The sequence below is a fragment of the Rhipicephalus microplus genome, chromosome X (assembly GCF_043290135.1).
Source record: "Rhipicephalus microplus isolate Deutch F79 chromosome X, USDA_Rmic, whole genome shotgun sequence".
In the NCBI taxonomy this organism is placed as follows: domain Eukaryota; kingdom Metazoa; phylum Arthropoda; class Arachnida; order Ixodida; family Ixodidae; genus Rhipicephalus; species Rhipicephalus microplus.
The window spans coordinates 489,942,830-489,966,090 of record NC_134710.1 but is presented as its reverse complement, the minus strand read 5'-3'; the positions used below and the strand labels follow the sequence as shown (position 1 = coordinate 489,966,090).

General features: G+C 47.0%; 1 protein-coding gene across 1 annotated transcript in view; it reads left to right on the top strand.

The window, feature by feature from the left end:
- Window positions 1–12,010: 12,010 nt before the first annotated feature.
- Window positions 12,011–23,261, top strand: part of LOC142775541 (uncharacterized) — a 47,647-nt gene continuing 36,396 nt past the window's right edge. The window contains exon 1 of the mRNA XM_075876999.1: window positions 12,011–14,730. Within this exon, the coding sequence (XP_075733114.1) occupies window positions 12,659–14,730 (2,072 nt within the window). The 5' untranslated portion in view covers window positions 12,011–12,658. The remainder of the gene's footprint in view (window positions 14,731–23,261) is intronic.

Sequence of the window (23,261 nt, the reverse complement as noted above, 5' to 3'; positions counted from 1 at the left end):
ATTCTTAATTCCGGGAAACCTATTTAGTGTGGAAGGCTCCATGCATCTCGAGCAAGACAATGCCGAAATTTTGCAAAAGGCTGCACCAATGTAAAAGCAAGATCAGAAATCGCCTCGTTAGCAAGCACTAGACGGATATCTTTCGCGGGTCACACACAGATGCCCGCGCTCAATTATAACTACCGCAAGCGCGCCACGCACGCGATTCTGGGGGAGTTCGCGAAAACTGTTTCCCCCGGGTGGCGCCGCAGTGGTCGTTCGGGAACTAGAGCTGTCACGCCGGTTTTGGAGAACACGGTGGGCCATACCCATGCGCTCTTTCATCCAGTGGCCGTGCTCTTTCATTGTATTCGCGAAGGGGGAGAATGCCGTAAGCAAAAAAGCACGCGCAGGTGCAGTCTAGCTACAGTGTACTAGAAGGGGAAGTGTACCGTGCGACGCTTGAAAGAGTGTCTTTCTAGCGATGACCGCTCCGCGCGCCACTAAAAGGCACTGCTGGATGAAGGAGCACCCTCTCAAATATTCAAGCCACGCGGAGTTCGTAGGAGAAGAAATCGACGTAAGCAAAACGGCCGAGCTAAGTGAGACGTAGGCTATATTGACATGCAGGGTGGCCAGAATAGGTTAAAGTGGGAAGAGATAGAGGAGTAGTTGAGGCTGGAGGAGCTCATGGTATGTGTGGGGTTATGGAGACACATCTTCGGGACATGGAGCAACCACCTTGCAATCCGGACTACATTTGGGAATATTGCAATAGAACAAAAGGCAGCAAAAGGGGGGTGGAATTGGTGCATTCATACATAAAAGTATGGGTTGGCAAAGAGTCAAGCAGGGACGCATGGGACACTATGGTTAAGAAGAAAAGTAGCTGGGCAGATGACACTCCTTGGTTTGGTGTACTGGTGGACGGGAGCAAAGGCCATAGAGAAAAACCAGGGAATGCTGGAGTGTATATCAAATGGCATTGAGGAATTCAGAGGGAAGTGCCAGATAATTATACTAGGAGATATGAATGCGCACTTAGAAGATATAGATGGGTATACTGACCCGACAGGCAGATTGATCATGGCTATGTGTGAAAGGAAGGATTTAATCATTCGCAAGAGTACTGAAAAGTGTGAAGGGCAAATAACATGGGAGGTAGGAAGGCTGAAGTCAACGATAGATTATGCACTGATGTCACATAGATATATGATAGGATCAGGAAAAGGCACATAGATGAATGTGGCTCCAGAAGTCTGGGTAGTGATCACAAACGTATCAAGCCATGTTTTGGAAGAGCAGTGAAAGTGGAAGGAGACAAGATGAGCATCTACAGGAAAAATTTTATTCAAAAAAGCAAATAGAAATTGCTACTAAACAAACTGAGAAAGTAGTTACTGAGGATAATAAAACAGTGTGGAATACCCGAATTTAATTAGACTATTTGAGGTAGAGCTTGCTAAGGCACGAGATAAGTCACCCCGGAAAAGATGACACAAACCCAATAGTCGGTAGGATGGGGAAGTTAAGAGAGCCATAGCAAAACGTCAGGAAGCCTTAAGGGAACATAGACATGCTAAGCAACGGGGTGAACTGAAAGGGGGTGTTGAAAGAAAATAGGACATTTTTCTGAGCTGTAGAAGGGAAGCATCTCTTCTAATCAATGTAAAGAATAGAAGAAATGGGGCTCAGTGGCGGGCAGAAGTACATAAAAAGGTTAAAAAGGCAGCTGCAAAACTTCGGAACCATCTAAACTCCCTAAGAAATGAGACAAGCCTATAACAGAGGTTTATAACTACAGCTCAATGTGCTAGGCAAGAAGGGGGTGAAGCTATTGAATATATAAGAACAAGGGTGACAGAAAAATTTCAACAAAGAAGTGCCCTATGCACCACAATAGATAAGGATCGATCAAGTGGCACATTGGCTCCATTTTCACATCTAGAGTGGGAAAGGGCTGAGAAGAGTGTTCCTATAGTAGTACACCAATAGGCCCAGATGACATTCCAATTAAGCTGATAAAAATATTGGGTCCGAAGTCTAAACAGACTTTGAGAGAGGCAGTGAGCAAAACAATAATCGATGGTGAGGTCCGCGATGGATGCAAACCTAGCAGGATGGGCATGATCTATAAAGGAAAGGGCGACAAAGCTGACATAAAGCACTACCATCCCATAACAGTGACATCAGTAATCTACAGGCTAGCAATGCTAATTATAAAGGATAGACTGCAGGCATGGATAGTGGAGGAGGTGGTGTTTGGGGAACTGCAGAATGGATTTCGAAAACAGAGGAGTTTGGAAGACAATCTGTTCTCACTGACGCAGTGCATTGAAATAGCAAAAAAGGAACACAGGCCCCTGTGGCCAGATTTTTGGATATCAAGGAAGCGTACGAGAACGTAGTTCAAGAGGACTTGTGGGGAATACTGGACACACTAGGTGTGGAAGATGGACTCACTAATCTGTTAAAGGATATTTATAAAAGTAACAAGGTAGTTATAAAGTGGAAAAAACAGGTATCCAAACCCACAGATGTAAAACAGGGCTTAGGCAGGGGTGTCCTTTGTCACCCTTGTTATCCATGATGTACCTACAAGGATTAGAGGCCAAATTAGAGGGAAGGGGACTAGGCTTCAACCTCTCTCTCATCAAACAAGGAAAGTTCAGTGAGCAGGCACTACCAGCAGTGATGTACGCACTTGATATTGTGCTAATGGCCAACAACAAACAAGATTTGCAAAGATTGATGGACATCTGCGGTAATTAAAGGACATCTACGGTAATTTCAGGTTCAGTAAGGAAAAATCCGCACTCATGATTTCTAAAGATAATGAAGGTAGTGAGCTTATGATACAGGAGGTCACGCTAGAGATAACAGATAAATACAAATATCTTGGCGTATGGATAAGCAATAAGACCGAGTACCTAAGAGAACACGAAATATACGTAATGACTAAAGGTAACAGGATTGCAGCAGTGATGAAGAATAGGGCACTGTGGAATTATAATAGGTATGATGTTGTGAGAGGAATATGAAAAGGGGTCATGGTTTTTGGTCTGACGTCAGGTAATGCGGTCTTCTCCATGAGATCAGAAGTTCAAGCAAGATTAGAAATTAAACAACGTGGAATAGGTAGGCTTGCTTTGGGAGCTCACGGGAATACACCAAGTCCGAGAGTACAAAATGATATGGGATGGACATCATTTGAGGGCAGGGAAGCTAGCAGCAAGATAAAATTTGAGAAGCCAATGAGAGAATTTGGGGAGGAGCGTTGGGCTAGGAAGGCTTTCAGCCACTTGTACATGAAGAATCTCGATACAAAATGGAGGCAGTGAACCAGAAAATTGACTAGTAAATACTTAGAAAACAGCAGAGGGCCAAACCAAAAAGAATAATTAGTCAAGAAGAAGGTGAAGGAAGCTGAGACCGATATATGGAGAATCGTCATGATTGGAAAGTTCGCACTAGAGATCTATCAAACTTTTAAGCAGGAAATTGCCAAGAAAAGGATCTATGATAATACTCGGGGTAGTTCTCTATTGTTCGAGGCGAGGACGGTAGTATTGCGAACCAAGACATCGGGCCCAATAATAAGGGGTAGACATGGTATGCAGTGCATGTGGAGAGGGAGAGGAAACTGCCGAACACTTGATAATGTTCTGTAAAGGGCTTCACCCTATAGTTCAGGATGATGACGCAGAGTTTTTCAAAGCACTGGGGTTTAGAGACAAGGAGGGCAAAATAGACTTCAAGCGGGTAGAATTAACTAGAAGGAGGTTATCTGATTGGAGGCTAAAGTCAAGGCACGAGTGAAAATTAAACAATTCACGGCAAAGTACCAGTCCTATACTTCACTATTCAAAGGGGAAAAAAGATAAATCTAGTTGGTGGTTCACTAAGTATTACGGCTAGGTGGCGTCAGCCGCCACCCGATCTAAAGGGTACAGGCACATCAATTCGTCCATCCATCCATCCAGCGCTACGCTTGCTGCCGTGATGGCTCTGTGAGCGGGCTGTGTGGCCGATTTGTGAATTGTTCTGAGTTGTCGTCGTGGCTTTTATTGCGATAAATGGCACCTAACGAGCGTACACAAAAACACCCGACTACAATTTGGTGAGGTCGTTTACACCAGCCAAAGCCTTTTCTTTTTGCAGTTACTAAATTTTATATAGTAGTGATGTACTTTTAAATAGTATTGAGTGGATTCCAACGTGTTAACCTATAGAGCCTAACTGTCTATTTTTTTGCATGCAAGGTTTTGAATTCCGTCCTATGTGTTTTATATCCTTTATATTGCTTCGCATACTAAATTTAACGGCCGGGAAGCGTCTATCGAAGGCCTCTAAATCTTTAAGCTACTGCTTCCTCAGATAACTGTTCATTTTCGCTTTCATTCGACTGAAGTTTGGCTTTCGTTCTCCGAGGGTAATTCATATATTGCGAGGACTTTGTTTCGTAAACATCTTGAGACATCGCCTTCTAGAAAGCTGAATGAGTATCAGCTTTCTCTAATATTTGCAGTGAACACAAGCACTGAAGTCTTTTGCTACAAGCGTGTAGTTCTTCGATGAGAACACCTCATTAAACAATGAGCATTTACCAGCTAAATGCTCCATTTTCACGCTGGGACTTAGAGTCAATTTGCTCACATTGATTATGAGCAACTCTGCCTGTTCTCGTGCTACGAGTTTCTCTTGGCGCCTCTTCTTTCCTCTTTTGAGAATATCGGCAGTTGCAGTGCTTTCAGCAGGTTGCTTTTTAATCCAAATGAGTTTTTTTCAATGCTACCTAGCTATGCTCTACAGCATCGGCTTTCAACTCGGCGTAAAAAATGAATCCCCAACACACGGCAGGAAAATTTCCGACCACTCATTTGGAATCGTGAGCTTTAAAAATCACAGCCCCTTGAAATTTTCTCTCACGAGCTTTATCAGCGGCACCGTCTCGGAAAACATCATTCGACATTCTTTGGCATTCCTTCCTATACAGGAACATCATCGACTGAACAGCCTTGATCAACGTCGTTCGACTCAATTCCTGACAACGTGTTGCTCTCCCGTCTTCGCATCGCTTTGAGGAGAATCTGATCGCTAAGGTTGCGATCCTTCTGTTTTTTTCGGCAGCATTTTAAAAGGTACTCGGGAGCATCAGAAAGATGTAGGAATGGCATTTTTTGATTAGGGTGGCAGGTGTCTCGGAATCTCAATAACCTTACCGTCGATAGTCGTCTTGAAAGTTCACTGTATGAACCTTGCTTTGAAGTGTCGCTCACAAACAGCGCTGCTGTTGTGAAGGACTCGATCACTTCTCTTGATGATCCGCGACCATTCCTCCCGCCGCTCAGCTTCAACAGCACCCGAATTAAGAAGTGCGCGTCTTTACACGAGCGGTAGCCGCTGTAATTTAGCACAAAACAGCTAAAAGCCATCTCCCAACTATTTCTTCTAATTGCAGCAGACAAGCACAAACACCACCGTAATCTCTTCACTCACGTACAGCATAATCTGGCGAGGTGCATAGTTATTCAATGCAAGAAATACCGAAAACGAGGAACTGGTCCCGCGTTAAAAGCCAAACTGACAGTGCAACAAGTGTTGACACACGCACTCCTCGCGCTCGGAGCGTCCCCTAGTGCCCCGAGGTTGTACTCAATTTGCTTCATCGCTGCGGGGGCCTCCTCATGGCGGTGACTGCTACGACCGGGTGAAAATAGCGCAAACACTTTTTTCACCCAACTTGCCTTGGATCCGTGCAATGCTAAGGCTTTTGAAGAACGGTAGGTAAACAACCTGAGGTTCTCTCCAGAGTTAAATCCGGTTCTCTGGGCATAGTTTTTTCGCGTGTGGCGTGCTGTGGATCTTGGTTAACAGTAAGTGAGGCGACCTCAGGTTCTCTTGGCGTGCGACACGTGTGCATGCGTGCGTGTGTGGGATGAGCTGTACGCGATCACGAGCTGTACACATTTGTGTTGTGCTGGACGTGCGCTGATTGCGGTGCCCTTGTAGTGGGCGTGGGCACTGCAATTCAGCTTATCGGTGAGATTGACGAATGCGGACAGTATTTGCAGGCTAGTACTTGCAGTAGGGTCTCTTGCACTAGAGACCTTATTTGTACTGCCACTACGTGCTTTAGCGTTATTTTTGTCATTGATAATATCTGATTTTTTTTGTGTGAGGTCGCAGCGTTCGTTGTACAAATTTTACTGAGCATGAAAGTATGTTTTTCACAGTGCTTGATCATATGCTTCGCCAACTTGCTTTTGAATCTTTTGCCGCGTGCTCATCGAATGTATCAATTAATCAATGAGTCGCATTGCAGCCATTTTATTGTTCAACGAGGCTGATTTTGTCTCGGTCAATCCATGCAAGTGTTACACGATGTAATTTCGATTGAGGTCCTGATCGTGATAGCAAAACGCAGAAGTGAGTCTTTCCTGCTTGAGAAACACGAATCAAATTGAAAGAGCCTGTATGGCACTACTCATTTCTCATACAGCTGCATACGATGATATGATCGATAGTTGTACATAAACAAGTGTTCGACGACAAGGTATGTAGTACGTGCGGTTTGCACCCCGCACCTTTTTCTGCCTACGCGTTCCTCATTTTCCGGCACGAAATGGCGCCCTTGTAAGCAATAAACAGACTAGTATCAATTGCTTTCAGAGATGAAAAAACAGATAGGCACCTGTTTTGTGTTTTCTTTAATTATAAAGAAGCTAGTTTTTAAGGGAAAAAACTTTGTCCTGTAGGATGACAGAAAATAAAGCACTGAAAAAATGGTGACTTCTTTTATTGTATAAAAACGTTATACAATGACATACTTTACTATTTAAGACTTACGTATATCATTCAAAGAATGTGACTGTGATGTATTTAGAAAAGCGTACTAAATGACATTAAACTTATGAACAAACGTTGTACACACAGATGTATGTTTAACAGTTGCGTGTGTTTTATATAACCAGCTGTTTACATGTGCACAATGATGCCAGAAGCAATACGAGTGTTATCAACATCAGTTGCGGTAAGCTGATATGTAGCGCTTGCGCTCTCATGGGTGATAGCCCCAAACAGTGCTACATAAATCTACCAAAGTGCATAGAACTTAACTACAATCGACGAGAACTGCTCAAGACGGCCACATTATAGGAGTGCATGTGTAATTTTTAGAAAATTCTATAGCTAGCATTGTAGCTGCAATTGACCTTTCAAGCAACTTTATGCCTGAGTAGTGTCTATTTGCACAGCAGTATCGAGACCTGGTGTGGCTATGTGGTAAAAAACTTGATTGCCACGCAGAATATCTGGTCATCTTTTCATCGGTGAATTAAACCTTTGTGAGTACACAATAACAGTATTTGTGCTATGAAGTGTCTTTTCTGCTAGTAAAAACAAAAAAGTCGTGACCACGCCCACCTCTACGGTGTTACTTTTGGTGGCCGCCCCCCTAAAATGAGGGGCTAGATCCGCCCCTGGCTTCACATACATGAAATTTGGTGTTACGTGACATTATTAGATGATGAAGGTATATGGCTGGTGCAAACATTATAATCATGACATGCGTGTCATGTGAGAATATGACATCATACCATGCTCATGATGCCATCGCAGCCGTTTCGCTAGCTTTACATATAAAGAACTTGGTAAGTATGTGACGTAAATGGCCGATGAAGGTAAATGACACGTCCAAACATAATAATCATGATATGCATTTCCTGTAAAACATCACTACATGCTACGCTCATAGCTGGCTCGCGGCCGTTTCGCTAGCTCCACATATACCAAATTTGGTATCACGTGGCGTGAATAGACGATGAAGGTGAATGACATGTCCAAAAATAATAATCATGACATGGAAGTCATGCTCAGTAAAATTTGCGTCTGTTTCGTAACATTCTCATTTTAAGCAACATATCAACCTTCCTCATTCGTGCTTCGCATATCATCGTTTCCCACTATATGTGGGTCTGCAATTTTTTAAATTAATAGACTCATTAGCCTATTTATCATTTTCTGCATTCACACTTTACCGCGATAGACCCTCGGTGCATTATCTGGAATTGCACACGTGTGCCAGGAAGTCACCTACAAAGTGGGTTCTAATAGATCTGGGCTACCTTCGATGTGTCCTAATTTACTATTTGTTTACTATGCTTCTAAATACAAGTGCCCCTTCACTCTTGCCTTTTTGCTTAATGAGCTTTATTTCATACCTGTCAGCTTCATAATAGGATGTGACAGTATTGTGTGCCAATAAATAAAGTTATATTCATACTTTGGTTTCCTCTTGGTTCTGTTGATGCCAGGGCTGCATGCATAGTCCTTGTGAAGCTCTAGCCATGTAGTACGAAACACACACACACAAAAACACTCTTCTTCGATGTAGAGGTATGTGTAGGAGGGAGTAGAGATTACGTGACAAATTGCTAAGGGATTTTTGAAGTGGGGCTACCTCACTGAGCAAATGGGGCCTCTGTTACCATTCAGCCTCTGCATCTTTTGAACTAAAATTAAGTTTTTCCTAACTCGAGAATGAGCTAAGTAATGCGATGGTGTTAACCTGGAAGCAATGAAAAGCAGCAGTGAACAAGGTGAGAAGCAATATTGCATCTTTACCATTCCCAAAATAATTATTTCTTTTTGTGACTGATTTCTCCAGTCACTCTTCAGCATGTGGCTATGCCAAGCAATCTTAAGATGCAAAATAGAGCCAAAATATTCTGTGTAAAGTTAGGGCTGTGTTTTTCGAGGCACAGCTTGTGTGTAGGCTGCATTAGCATTGGACTGAATTAGGTTCTGCATAAGTTTATGGGGAAGAAATTTAATAGCGCCATAAACGAAAGGTGGCTGAAAATGACAGACACAACATATGTGTCTTTTGCCTTCTATTTTATCTACTTTGCTGTTTGATAGCTTCCTAAAAATTCCATATTCAGTAGTGAACCTGCAGTGCGGGCTGCCATGCACAGGCTGGACAAGTGCTCAACATAATTTGGAAGAGCCATTCATTTCAGAGTACGAGAGTAGATTCATTGATAAGTGGTGTTTAACGTCCCAAAACCACCTTATGATAATGAGAGATGCCGTAGTGGAAGGCTCCGGAAATTTCGACCACCTGGGGTTCTTTAACGTGCACTCAATTCTGAGCACACGGGCCTACAACATTTCAGCCTCCATCGGAAATGCAGCAGCCGCCGCCGCCGGGATTCGACCCCACGACCTGTGGGTTCGCAGCCAAGTACCTAAGCCACGAGACCAACGCGGTGGGGAATTACGGGAGTTGAGGCACCACATCTGGCATGTATGGGTTACATTATTGAAAAAGAAAATGAGTATACCACACTTGCGAGAAAGTTAAAATAATGGCACCAATTCTAAAGTTGGAGAGAAAAGACAAAGGTTTCCAGTGCTATATATGTATTGTTGAGAAACATTAAACACACCTTTCTGAGAGAAACGGATTCTCAGGAACTGCAGGGTTATAGGCAATTTTTATTTTTACTGCGGATGATCTGAAAGTATGGTACGTCACATATATCTCGGCTGGTCTACATATTGCCATGCACATCTGCACTTCACAGCTAAAGTTATTGCAATAAATTGAGCCAATAAAGTTTTCTGTAAATATTTGCTGCAGCTGCAGAAACACGGCTGGCCATGCGTTTTCTCTTTCAGCCAGGTAATATGTTACGTAAGATGTAGATTTCTACTGCAAGTGCAACAAGTTGTGCGAAGTCATTAATAGCGTTTACGTGAACGCGTCAACGAAGTCTGCAGCAGCCATAGCTTCCAATGCATACAGACAATGATTCACTGCATAATATATCATGAATGCCAGGGCCGGCCCACGTGAGAGCCACAACTGTAGTTTATAACCACCAAGTTCATTGTATAATTTTTATTACTGCTTTTGCTGCAAGAGACCGGCACGCTCATTTTTAGGCCTTTAACCACCATGGCCGTGCCAGAATCTTTTTAAAATTTCTACTAAATTGTTTTAAACTACTTGCACCCACGGCACGAGTAGTCTAAATACGAGCCTCCGCGATAACGACGCATATTCCAAGGGGTCCCAATCAATCAACTTTGTGGACTAGGGATTGTACTAAACATCGTGCAGGGACTGGACATGTTAGCAGGCTAGTTTGTTTTTCATACTTATATGCGCAATAGCTCGAGTTAATCAGGTCACATCACCACAAATTTGGTTTGTAAAGATAACGCTGACTGTGAGCTAGGATCTGGAGTGGAAATTACACTGGTTTGACCCGAGGTTACAGCGGTAGAAACGAAAGTATGTGCGTTACTTAGCCCTAAATTGTCCTGTTTGAATCCGACGGAGGGCTGGCATATAGAACTATCTTTATGTGGATTCACACTTGAAAAAGCAGATGAAAATATCACTTTGATGCGCACGAGGTGTTAATTCTTATTCGCATGCTTTCAAGAGCCACATAACAGCGGTCCGACACCGATTTTGTCATACATATTTAACAATTGACAAGCACACCTTCGATCAATGCTCATGCATGCAATTTGTTTATAATTTCGCATCAGCCGCAGCCGTGATTATTTGGGTTCTCTTCCACGACACGCTTAATTTCCAACAACGAAATAAAAGATATGTGCCTTATAGTTGTTTTAAACTCATCGAGTGCTACCATGCACTCATTCATTTATTTGAATTCACTTTCCTCAGCTATAGGTAACCTGAAGCAACGCACAACTTGCAAGCAGCATTCACGCGAAAATCAATCTTTTTTCCTCAAATTTATTAAAATATTTACTTGTCGGAGTGCTTCACAATGAATTTTGTATGTACATGCGCTGGCACAGATGAATTATTCGTTATTGTGCATATACATACAATTTTTGTTCTCTATCATAGTGTTTTGCACCTAATATTTTAATTATTGGGTATTTATGATCTATATATCATGTTAATAATTATGTGTGTATCACTTTGATTTATCAGAATACTCTTTTTTTTCCACATAGAAATTATCAAGTTTTTTGCGTACATGCGCGCGCCTGTTTATCTTCCTGCACATGCTACCTAAGGCAAGAGAGGTAACCGCCGTAGACGTGGTCTCCGAGGGCGTGTTGTGCAAAGTGATTGCGGAAACGCTGAGGGGAGCCGCTGGTAGTGGGCAGCGAGAGAGAGCATCGGCGTCGCTATGCTTTCTGCCACACTTGTATACGATGTCAAAATCATACTCTTGTAGGCGTAGAATCCAGCGGCCGAGGCGTCCCGACAAGTTCTTGAGTGTCGAAAGCCAACATAAAGCATTGTGGTCGGTCACGATGGTGAAATGGCGGCTGTTATGTTTGGCCGCTCATGAGTTGATCGTGCGGATGGGACAGCACCAGAAGCTTCGTTATTCAAAGTTTCTTTCTCGGATCTCTCTCGGTAACTATACATCACTTATCCTCTGGAATGCAAACTACGTCCGTCTCCTCCGCTGCTGGGGACAAATACACAATGTGAAACGAACCCGCTCTGCTAACCGGCTTGGAATGTTTGTGGTTTAGAGACAAGTCGCCGCGGCCGGGGGCAAACGCACAATGGGATTAAGCGACCCCGTCCTGCCTCCCCTGTTGGGCGCGAGCTCAGTGGAAGTAGGCGACACGCTCTGCCCTGGCGATCGGCTCAAAGTCGCAGCGATGCACGACCCGAGCACAGGGAAAGTGGAGAAAGTCAAAGGCCGCTTGCTACCTGCGGGGGCAATTACGTTCCGCGCGCAATCATTCAATTTCCGGCTTTGGAGGTTCGTCTCGGCTCGCTGGGTGTGGGAAAGGGCATGAATGTACCGGGTCTACAATGCCGATATCTCGCGAGCGTCAGAATTCCTGAGCGCGTGGGAGGTGGAGAGAGAGAGACATGATGGGAAAGAGTACCAAAACGCCTGTTTAAACTGTAGAAGCGCTGCTGTCGAGAGTAAGGTCAGCCCAGTAGGGAGTGACTTAAGCTTAGTGAAAACAGATTGGATGAGAGAATGTTGAGGCGGACCAGCAGTGGCCCCCTCCCCTTTTTCTTTGTTACCGCAAGATGCTTAAGACTGGAGGGAATCCGTTTCTCTTCAGTCGAGGCTGCAATCACCTAACTGATAGATCAGTACGACTCCGTACGATGCAACTTTTGTCTGGGCCGTAACCACTTGGTGGTCGAACAGTGAGACTAAGTACGTTGTATGTAGTAACAGTGTTCTAGGCTCTAACTTAAGAAAAGTTAAGTAGAAGAGTAAGACGCTGTTGATGTCTGTGTTATCATGAGTGTGCTTCGGCAAGATGTACATATGACTGTAAATATTTCGCTGTAATATACCTTCAAGTTTTCATTACCTCCAACCTGCCTCCTGCTTCATCGACGCCGATCATCTCCTTGACGGGACTTCAATCCATATCAAGGAGATCAACGAACAAAAAGGAAAACTTAACTGGCGCAGTCGATAGGGATCGGCGAGCTCTGCAGCACCATACACTGGACCAGCGCTGAGAGGACCGAGGGCCAAGGCATCCAACAGCCACCAGCGGCAAAGTCGAGACGCTCCCACAGCAGCCAACTCCGGCACCGTGGAGGAGATCCGGGAACGACAGTGCATACAGCAAATGGTGAGCAGGATTTCTTGCGTTCTTCTCTAGTTGGCATGGCAGTTTATGTGTAGAGCACATGGTGAGAACACGCGGGGGTGCTAAAACAATGGAGTCTAATGAAGATGAGGGTACGAGTGCGGCAGATGTGAATCGGAGTCGAGAATCATCCATTGATGGTATTCAAAATTCTGATCAGTCAAATGGGGCGACAGTGCTTACTCAGAGGCAAGAATCGATGCAGCAGGCATCTCAGGTTTTGCCGGAATCGAGCGAGGCGAGAACGCTTGAGCTTGAAATTCAAAAGCTCAATCTTCAGATTCAGTACGAAAAGCTATTGCAGGCTAGAATGAACGCGGAACGTCTCAATGGCACGTTGTCCAACTCTGGGTCGGAGACGGGTGATCAGAGGCGCCGGGGTTTCGATTCTGTTCAGCAATGTGCAAAAGTGCTAAAAGGGTTCCGCCTGCCGAGTGACGCGGATGTCCCATTATGGTTTGAGGAAGTAGAAAAACTTTTTGCTACTTACCAGGTACCGCACGAGAGCCGCGTGCATTTGGTTATGCCAGCGCTAACTGAGCGAGTCCGTTACCTACTGCGTAACCTCAACCCTGAAGAGAGTGCAGATTATGAGTCAGTTAAAGCAGCAGTGCTGACGGAACTGAAGCTTTCTCCGGCAGAGTACCTGCAGAGGTTCGAAAGAGCAGTAAAGCGTAAGGAAGAGACGTGGGCACAGTTCGCGTCCCGCGTGAAAACCTATTTCTCATACTACCTCCAAGTGAGAGAAGCCGACACGGTAGAAGTGATGGCAGAACTCATGGTTGCTGACCGCATAAAATCGGGCCTTAGTACGGAGGGTCTTGAGTATGTGAGATTAAGGGAAGGCGAGGGATGGCTTAGGCCAACTGAGATCGCGAAAGTACTCCAAACTTTGGAGCAAGCGAAAGGGAAAGGGCGTGCTTCAAAGCAACCAACTGTAGAAATGGGGCAGAAGCCGGCGACACGAGTTGAGAAAGGGGCTCTGAAATGCCACTTATGTCACGGCTCAGGCCATTTCGCTAAAGAGTGCCCGAAGGCTAGTGATAAGGAGAACAACCTCAAGAAGGCTACCGAGCCAAAGCGGAAGGTTCAAAAGGTAACGTTATCCCACGAGACGGATACTAAAATACCTACTGGAGTACTTAGCGCAAAGGTGAAGTCTCTGAAACACGAGGGTGAAGGCACAGATAAACTGCAGTTAATTCCTGTATCATGTGCAGGCATATCCGCAAACGCGATTTTGGATACGGGGAGTGAGATAACCGTTATCCGGGAGAGTCTGCTTCCGCGAAGTGTGGTAGAGCCGTCTGGCACGGTAAGATTGGTGTCCGCTTTCGGTAAAACTATCGAGGCAAGGCTAGCTACGTTACCGGTCAAATTAAATAGCCCGCGAGAGGTTACGGAGCCTCAGAACGTCGACCTACTCTGCGCGTTAACTGATGAGCTCGTCGAGGGCACAGATTGTTTGTTGACCAAGGACGATTGGAAGCTTTTGTTGAAGGCCAGCAGCCCTCTGGCACCCTGTCGAGCGCCGGCCGAGCCTGCTCACGAGGCGGAACGAGCAGTAGAGAAACAAAAAGTAGTTGCCTGCAATCTTACTTTGGAGGAGAAAGATGATTCCGGGGAAGAGGCGCAAAGTGATGAAGAAAGGGAGGCGTCATTAGGCCAAAGAGTAGAGTTCCGCAATGTGCAGTTGGGCGACACTACGCTAAAGAAATGTTGGGAAGATGCGCGTAGTGGGAAATCCGGCATGTTCATTTCAGACGGACTACTATACCACTGCGACTCAATAGCAGGCACTCGAGTGAGTCAGCTAGTTGTCCCCAAAGATAAGCGCACTGAGGTGATGCACTTAGCACACGAGTCACTATGCGGGGGGCACCTAGGGTCAAAGAAAACAAGAGCTCGCATCAGGTATAATTTTTTTTGGCCGGGTATGGCGAAGGAGATATTAGAGCATTGTCGTTCGTGCCATGAATGTCAAATGCGTTCAGACAAGCGTCGCACGGATAAAGTGCCTATAACTCCGCTCACTAGACCCGAGCACCCTTTCCAAATTGTCAATGTAGATGTGATCGGACCCCTAGACACACCGTCAGCGAGAGGGCATAAGTACGCGCTGTGCTTAGTGGATCTTTGCACGAGGTGGCCAGAGCTGATCCCACTGCGCTCTTTATCAGCTAAGGCGACTTGTGATGCACTGATTGAGATATTCAGTCGCACAGGCGTTCCGGAGATGATCTGCTCCGATCAGGGAACTAATTTCAAATCGCAGCTCACACAAACGATGCTGGAGAAATTAGGTTGCATGCCAAGATTTTCAACCCCAGAACACCCAGAGAGTAATGGAGTTGTAGAAAGATGGAACCGAGTACTCAAAAACATGTTATATCATGTCATTCAAAGAGACTCCAAGAATTGGGACAAATTGATCCCAATGGTTTTATGGGCTTATCGGGAAGTCCCCCATGAGGTAACCGGAGTAGCTCCGTTTCGTCTATTGTATGGAAGGAATCCCACGGGACCGCTTTTAATACTGCAGAAGACTTGGACGGGAGAAATGCCGGTGCCCGCAACATTGAGAGAAAACCCCGCCAAGTATTTACAACAGCTTAAAGAGCAGCTCGAGACGGCCGCTAATATAGCTGAGCTAACTAGTGCAACTCATCAGGAGAGTTACGCCGGTGCTTATAATCGCAGCAGCAGGCTCAAAGCTTTTAATGTTGGCGACCAAGTTGTGGTTTTCGACAATGATCGGAGTGGTAAATTGTCACCTAAATGGCTAGGCCCATTCACAGTGGTTGGACGTGAGCGCGAACATTCTTACCACGTAGAAACATCTGAGGGAAAGGTGAAAACTGTCCACGCCAACAACATTCGACCTTACTATGCAAGAGTCAGTCATATTGGGGTCGTCTTCGATGAGGACCATGATTTTGGGGAGGTGGAATATGCCCCACAGCCAACCACTGTGAAGCGGGAAGAGCTAGTGGTAACGAGCGAGAAGGTTGCTCTCCTTGATGCTGACGCGCAGGAGGAAATACAGGCGGTGTTCCAAAAACATTGCACACTCTTTGACGGCACTCCGGGTATAGCAAAGGTAGATGAACATAAGATAGAAATAGAACCGGGTCACCAGCCAAAAAAGGCGTTTCCGTATCGGGTGCCGGAACTATTAAAGAAAGAAGTCAGCCGGCAAGTGGACGAACTTTTGACTTGGAAGTTGATCTACCCCACGGAGAGTGAGTTTGCACACCCGGTAGTATGCGTCGGAAAAAAAGATGGGACTATCCGCATGTGTGTGGACTACAGAGCGCTAAATGCCGTCACCAAATCGGATGCGTTCCCGATGATGAATCCTCAGGAATTAATTTTCCGAGTAGGCAGAGCGCAGTTCATTACGGTAGTGGACCTTAGGCGCGGGTACTGGCAGGTACCGATGGAAGAAAAGAGTCAGAAATTCACCGCATTTGTAACGCATGAAGGTCAGTACGCATGGAAAGTAATGCCTTTCGGGCTGAAAAATTCCGCGGCAACCTTTCAAAGAATGGTAAACAAACTCTTGTCGCAACATCAAATGTATGCTACGGCATACCTAGATGACATTGCTATTTTTTCTAGCACTTGGGAGGAGCACTTAAGGCATCTCGACATTATTCTTAAGGTCTTAGAGAAGGCGGGACTGAAAGCCAGCCCGGAGAAGTGTCAGATTGCGCAATCCCACATACATTACCTGGGGCATATTGTCGGTTCAGGGACACACGCACCAGACCCAGAAAAGATAGCAGCAGTTAAGAACTTGGTACCACCGCGCACCAAAAAGGAACTACGCAGCCTGTTAGGACTTCGCGGCTACTATCGAGAGTACGTCCGAGGATATGCAGAGGTGACGAGCCCACTCACGCTGTTAACAAAGAAAGCGGTACCTAATAAGATACCCTGGGCGGAGGAAGCTCAGGCGGCATTTGAGACTCTCAAACGATCTTTGTGCGAGGCTGTGGCGCTAAACACCCCTGAGCCATCTCAGCCCTACTGGCTTTTCACAGACGCATCAGCTACGGCGGCGGGAGCATGTTTGGCACAAATGTCAGCCGAGGGAGAAGAGAAGCCCGTTGCCTTTGCAAGCCACCGCTTCTCACCGACCCAGATGCGTTGGTCGACAATTGAGAGGGAAGCGTTCGCAATAATATGGGCCTTAAAGAAGTTCGACTACTGGCTTTTCGGTGCCATAATAAACGTCGTTTCCGACCACAATCCGCTGTCGTACCTTACAACTTCGACTCCGCACGGGGCGAAATTAACAAGATGGGCGCTGGCTTTACAGCGATATCATGTGTCGGTACAACATCGAAAGGGAGTATGTAACGGTAATGCGGATGCGTTATCTAGGCTTCAGAATAGTTCATGGAAGCCATCAGAATAACAGTGCCATGCCAACTGGGGGGGACGTGAATGTTCCTGCCCACGTGCTGCTGTATATTGTGGACTGTGTGATTGACAATTCAAGAAACAGACACTAGTGATCTCACTGCTTGAAGCAGCAATGCTGTACTTGATTGTTTAGCATGTATTTGTTTTCGTTTAGTGTATTCTTCTGTAGTGTTGACTTGCAATTGTGTTTAATGCTTGTGTACAACTGTGTGTGGTTAGAAAATCCAGTGACTTAATCGCGGCAGTGCTTTATCGTATCACTGAGCGTAAGACAGCCCAGTATACTCTTTAGGGGGGACGTGTTATGTTTGGCCGCTCATGAGTTGATCGTGCGGATGGGACAGCACCAGAAGCTTCGTTATTCAAAGTTTCTTTCTCGGATCTCTCTCGGTAACTATACATCACTTATCCTGTGGAATGCAAACTACGTCCGTCTCCTCCGCTGCTGGGGACAAATACACAATGTGAAACGAACCCGCTCTGCTAACCGGCTTGGAATGTTTGTGGTTTAGAGACAAGTCGCCGCGGCCGGGGCAAACGCACAATGGGATTAAGCGACCCCGTCCTGCCTCCCCTGTTGGGCGCGAGCTCAGTGGAAGTAGGCGACACGCTCTGCCCTGGCGATCGGCTCAAAGTCGCAGCGATGCACGACCCGAGCACAGGGAAAGCGGAGAAAGTCAAAGGCCGCTTGCTACCTGCGGGGGCAATTACGTTCCGCGCGCAATCATTCAATTTCCGGCTTTGGAGGTTCGTCTCGGCTCGCTGGGTGTGGGAAAGGGCATGAATGTACCGGGTCTACAATGCCGATATCTCGCGAGCGTCAGAATTCCTGAGCGCGTGGGAGGTGGAGAGAGAGAGACATGATGGGAAAGAGTACCAAAACGCCTGTTTAAACTGTAGAAGCGCTGCTGTCGAGAGTAAGGTCAGCCCAGTAGGGAGTGACTTAAGTTTAGTGAAAACAGATTGGATGAGAGAATGTTGAGGCGGACCAGCAGTGGCCCCCTCCCCTTTTTCTTTGTTACCGCAAGATGCTTAAGACTGGAGGGAATCCGTTTCTCTTCAGTCGAGGCTGCAATCACCTAACTGATAGATCAGTACGACTCCGTACGATGCAACTTTTGTCTGGGCCGTAACCACTTGGTGGTCGAACAGTGAGACTAAGTACGTTGTATGTAGTAACAGTGTTCTAGGCTCTAACTTAAGAAAAGTTAAGTAGAAGAGTAAGACGCTGTTGATGTCTGTGTTATCATGAGTGTGCTTCGGCAAGATGTACATATGACTGTAAATATTTCGCTGTAATATACCTTCAAGTTTTCATTACCTCCAACCTGCCTCCTGCTTCATCGACGCCGATCATCTCCTTGACGGGACTTCAATCCATATCAAGGAGATCAACGAACAAAAAGGAAAACTTAACTGCGGCCATGAAGATAGGGACGAAATTTCTGCACTGACCAAACGATGGCGAGGCACTCCTTCTCGGTGATCGTGTAGTTCCTCTCGGCTGCGGAGAGGACGCGGCTGGCGTACGCAACGACTCGCTCTCGCGAAGAGTTGTCGCGCTGGAGGAGCACGGCTCCTAAACCGTGGCCGCTAGCGTCTGTATGGAGGAAGGTCGGTGCACCATCTTGAAAGTGAGAAAGTACAGGATCGGTCGTAAGGGCACTCTTCAATTTGTCGAAAGTCGATTCACATTCCTGAGACCACTGAAAGGGCGTACCAGAAGCAAGCAGCTTATGTAGTGGTGCGGCTATGGAGGCAAAGTTTTGTATGAATCGCCGAAAGTAAGAGGCGAGACCAAGGAAACTTCGCAAATCTTTCGGCTTGTCAGGGCGAGGGAAGCGAAGCACCGCAGCAGTTTTCTCAGGGTCTGGACGAATTCCGTCCTTGCTCACAACATGACCGAGGACCTTGATAGATCTGCTAGCGAAATGGCACTTCTTGGTGTTAATTTGAAGACCAGCGCCCGCAAGGCAAGTCAGGGCCTCGTCCAAGGGTTGCAGATGTTGAGGAAACGTCGATAAAAATACAACAATGTCATCGAGGTAACATAGGCAAGTCTTCCATTTCAGGCCACGCAGTACGGTGTCAATCAAGCGCTCAAAAGTTGCGGGCGCATTGCATAGACCAAACGGCATAACATTGAATTCGTATAGGCCGTCCGGGGTTGCAAACGCAGTTTTTTCTTTGTCCTCTTCGTGCATGGGGATTTGCCAATAGCCGGAACGCAAGTCGAGGCTTGAAAAGAATTCAGCACCTTGTAAAGAATCGAGGGCGTCGTCGATACGTGGCATGGGGTATACGCCCTTCCTAGTGATCTTATTGAGTGCTCGGTAATCGACGCAAAATCGTAGGGAACCGTCTTTTTTACGCACCAGAACCACTGGAGACGACCAAGGACTGGTTGAGGGTCGGATTATCACCCATTGCAGCATATCGTCTACGTTTTCCTCAATGATTTTTCGTTCGGCTAGGGAGACGCGGTACGGACGACGATGCACAATGGATGTTCCGTCGGTCTGAATACGATGTGCTGTAGCAGTTGTCTGACCCAGGCTGGATGAATGAACGTCAAAAGAGTTTGCATGCTTTTGCAACAAATCAAGCAGCTGCTGCTTCTGCGAGTCTGTCAGGTCCTTGTTGATGGCTGCTGTAAAGGCCGAGGAAGCAGCATGATCTCCATTATGGCCTTTAGAGGAGGCAGGGGTAAGAAGCACGACGCACACAGGCTACAGATCGGCAACGCAGGCGACAGTAGTGCCCTGCGGCAGTAAAATTTTATTCGGTGTAGTATTCGTAGCAGCGAGGACCGCTGATCCATCGTTGCAGCGAGCCACACCTGATGCGAGAGCTATGCCTTTATTAAGGCAACGGGGCGATGGAGTGACCAAAATGTCACCAGAGTCGACGTCGTTGGACAAAACTGAGACTAATTGATGTTCGTTCGGGGGTAACTCGATGTCTACAGCAGCGATGAGTCGAAGTGGCCTGTAGGTTTTGTCACTAAGCAAGTGGTCTGTGTCAGTAAGATGGACGACACGTTGTGCACAACAAATAGCCGCGGAAGCAGACGAAAGAAAGTCCCAGCCTAAAATCAGTTCGTGGGAGCACGGGGATAGCACAGCGAATTGTATGTGATGAAGAATGTCGTCGATTATCACACGGGCAGTACAGAGAGCGGAAGGGCGAATCATCGTTCCCTGGGCTGTAACCAGCTTTGGTCCATCATAAGGCGTCGTGACTTTTCGAAGACGGGTACACAAATCAGCACGAATAATAGAAAACCCAGCCCCAGTGTCCACCAAAGCATCAACGTCCACTCCCTCAACTGAGACTGCAATCATATTGTAAGGGCGCGCTGGAGAAATTGGAGTACTGTGTAGAAATGCAGTTTGTCCACCAAAAACTGCATTGCTTAGTTTTCCGGACGCCGATCAGAAGCGAGGGAAGCAGGCTGAAGAGGAGAAGAGGAGCGACGGTAGGGCGATGGTGAACGGCGTCTGGTTGATCGAAGACTACTGCGCAGTTCACCGGATGCTGGCGGAGATGGAGACCGACGCGGCGGTGACGAATAACGACGGCCCTGGTACAAGGCTCCTGTGATATAGTCTCGTTCGCGTATGTCATACCCTCGGCGCTCATCTTGCTGGCGCTTGCGGCATAAGCGTGAAATGTGACCACGATAGCCGCAATAATAGCACGTAGGGCGAGTGGATCGATAAGGAGGGTGGTAGCTTGTTTAGATGCACCGGGAGAGAGAGCAGTGAGAGGGACAGATGAAGGCTCAGGCGGTGGTGATGCAAAGCTCGTGGGAAAGCTTCTGGGAGGTGCGGCAGCAACCGACGCGTACGTTCGTGGTGGCGACGTCGAGCTGACGGTGCCTGATGGTGCGGCGACGGCATGCGAGAACGATGGGAGAGTACGATCGACAGTGGGCTGCAGGTGGGCCATATGGGTCATGAACGTAAGCTCCTCCCTGATGACATCCCGCAATGACGTTGAAGTAGGCTGAATGGTACATACTGAAGGTAGTGTGAATCCCATTGATTTTAATTCTTCGCGTATTATCACCCTTATCGTTTCACGTAGGTTTGGATCAGTCGTAATACGGGCCGCGTCACTGTCCGGTTGTAGGCGCATCGACTTAAGTTCTTCGAGGCGCTGACAGGTTGTCGCAACGTCAACAACGGTAGCTGGATTCTGGATTGCAAGGGCATTGAATGCGACGGGTCCAATCCCCTTAAGAAGCTGGCGTACCTTGTCTGACTCTGTCATTGGGGTTTCAACCCGGCGGCAAAGTGAAAGGACATCCTCGATGTAGGATGTATACGACTCCCCGATGTGCTGTTTCCGAGTCGCAAGAGCTTTCTTTGCGAGAGCTGAACGAACAGCCGGTGTGCCAAAGACATGGCGAAGCTGATCTTTGAAGGCTGACCAGTCGGGGATGTCGATGAAGTGGTTGAGGAACCACGTCTTCGCGATACCCGTGAGGTAGAATGACACGTAAGCGAGTTTGTAGCTGTTATCCCAGTGGTTAGCAGCGCCGACACGTTCGAAATCGTCCAGCCATTCCTCCACATCTTCCCCGCGCATACCAGCGAAGAGATGGGGCTCACGCTGGGGGCTGTTAATGACGTGAAAAGGCGCGGCACGCGGTGGCGGAGTGGGAACGGCTGCAGCACCGACCTCTTCTTGGTGCGACATATTTCCGGACACCTGGCCCAAGCGGCGACCTGAACGTAGCTCCAGGGGGTAGAGTGGTCGAGAGGATGACGGGGGATCCAACAGCACGCTCCACCACGTATGAAGTCTTGGTTTGGAAGACCTTTATTAGGCCCGAAGAACCGGCAGCCGACAGCTGAGATGAACGGACCAAGATGATGATGCTACGTGACAACGATGAGGATGCATGAGCAACACATGATAATGATGATAATGTACAGATGAAGAGGATTGGTATACTAAATGCCCACAATACTGTTACGGTGAGATGCCTTTATTTACAGGAGATGATGAATGCGAAAGTCCAGGGATCTGGCCGATCACCGCTCGTGCCAACCTCGTTCTCCTCTTCTTCCACACGCTCCCTCAGTATCGTAGCAATGCCCCCTTTGCAGACGATGCCCACCGGACGAGTTAGGCTTCGTTGCGATGATGATAGCGTTTTAGACGGGCAACATGAACAACGTTGGTCCTGCTTGAGCGACAGCCAATTGACAACAGCTGAGATATCACGTATGTGACATCGCTGAGACGTTCCAGGACAACAAACAAACCGGTGTAGTTGGCCAAAAACTTTTGGCAGAGGCCGCGCTTGCGAAGTGGCGTCCAAAGCCACACTAAATCCCCTTTCTCAAACAATACGTGCCGGTGACTTCTGTCGTAACGGTTCTTGGAGCGTTTCTGTGAGACGAAAGTTCGAAGACAGGCAATGCGCCGGGCCTCTTCTGCACGGCAAATCGTTTCGGCGAGAGTAGGTTGATCAGTCTCGGAAAAAGGAAGGATAGTGTCAAGAGCTGTGTGGGGTGGGCGTGCGTAGAGCAGATAAAATGGACTGTATCTCGTTGTTTCATGCTGTACAGTGTTGTAGGCGAAAGTTACAAATGGTAAAATTGCGTCCCATGTTTTGTGTCCAGAATCAACATACATGGAAATCATGTTGACGAGAGTCCTATTAGTTCGTTCCGCCAAACCATTAGCCTGCGGGTGATACGGGGCAGTGTGACGAAAATGGCACGAAGCAAGACGAAGGAGGTCTTCAACTACATCGGCAACAAATTGCCGCCCGCGATCACTGATGATGACACTGGGGAATCCATGGCGTAATTAAAGGTGTGACAGCATGAACTGTGAAACTTGAGTGGCCGTTGCCGCAGGAATCGCCGCAGTTTCGGCGTAACGTGTGAGGTGGTCAACGCCCACAACAATTCATCGGTTGCCGTTTGTTGATCGCGGAAAAGGGCCAAGCAGGTCGACACCTACGACGTCCGATGGTGAATTCGGGGGTGCTATGGGATGAACTAGTCCAGCTGGCGGAGTTGTAGGACGCTTGTGGCGTTGACATTGCTCACAGCTCGCAACGTATGCAGTTACACTTTTACGCATCTTCGGCCAGAAGAAGAGTTCTTGCGTGCAATAAAATGTCCTAGAAAAACCCATATGGCCAGATGTTGGGTCGTCATGCATTGCTCGAAGTAAGTGTTGTCGTAGAC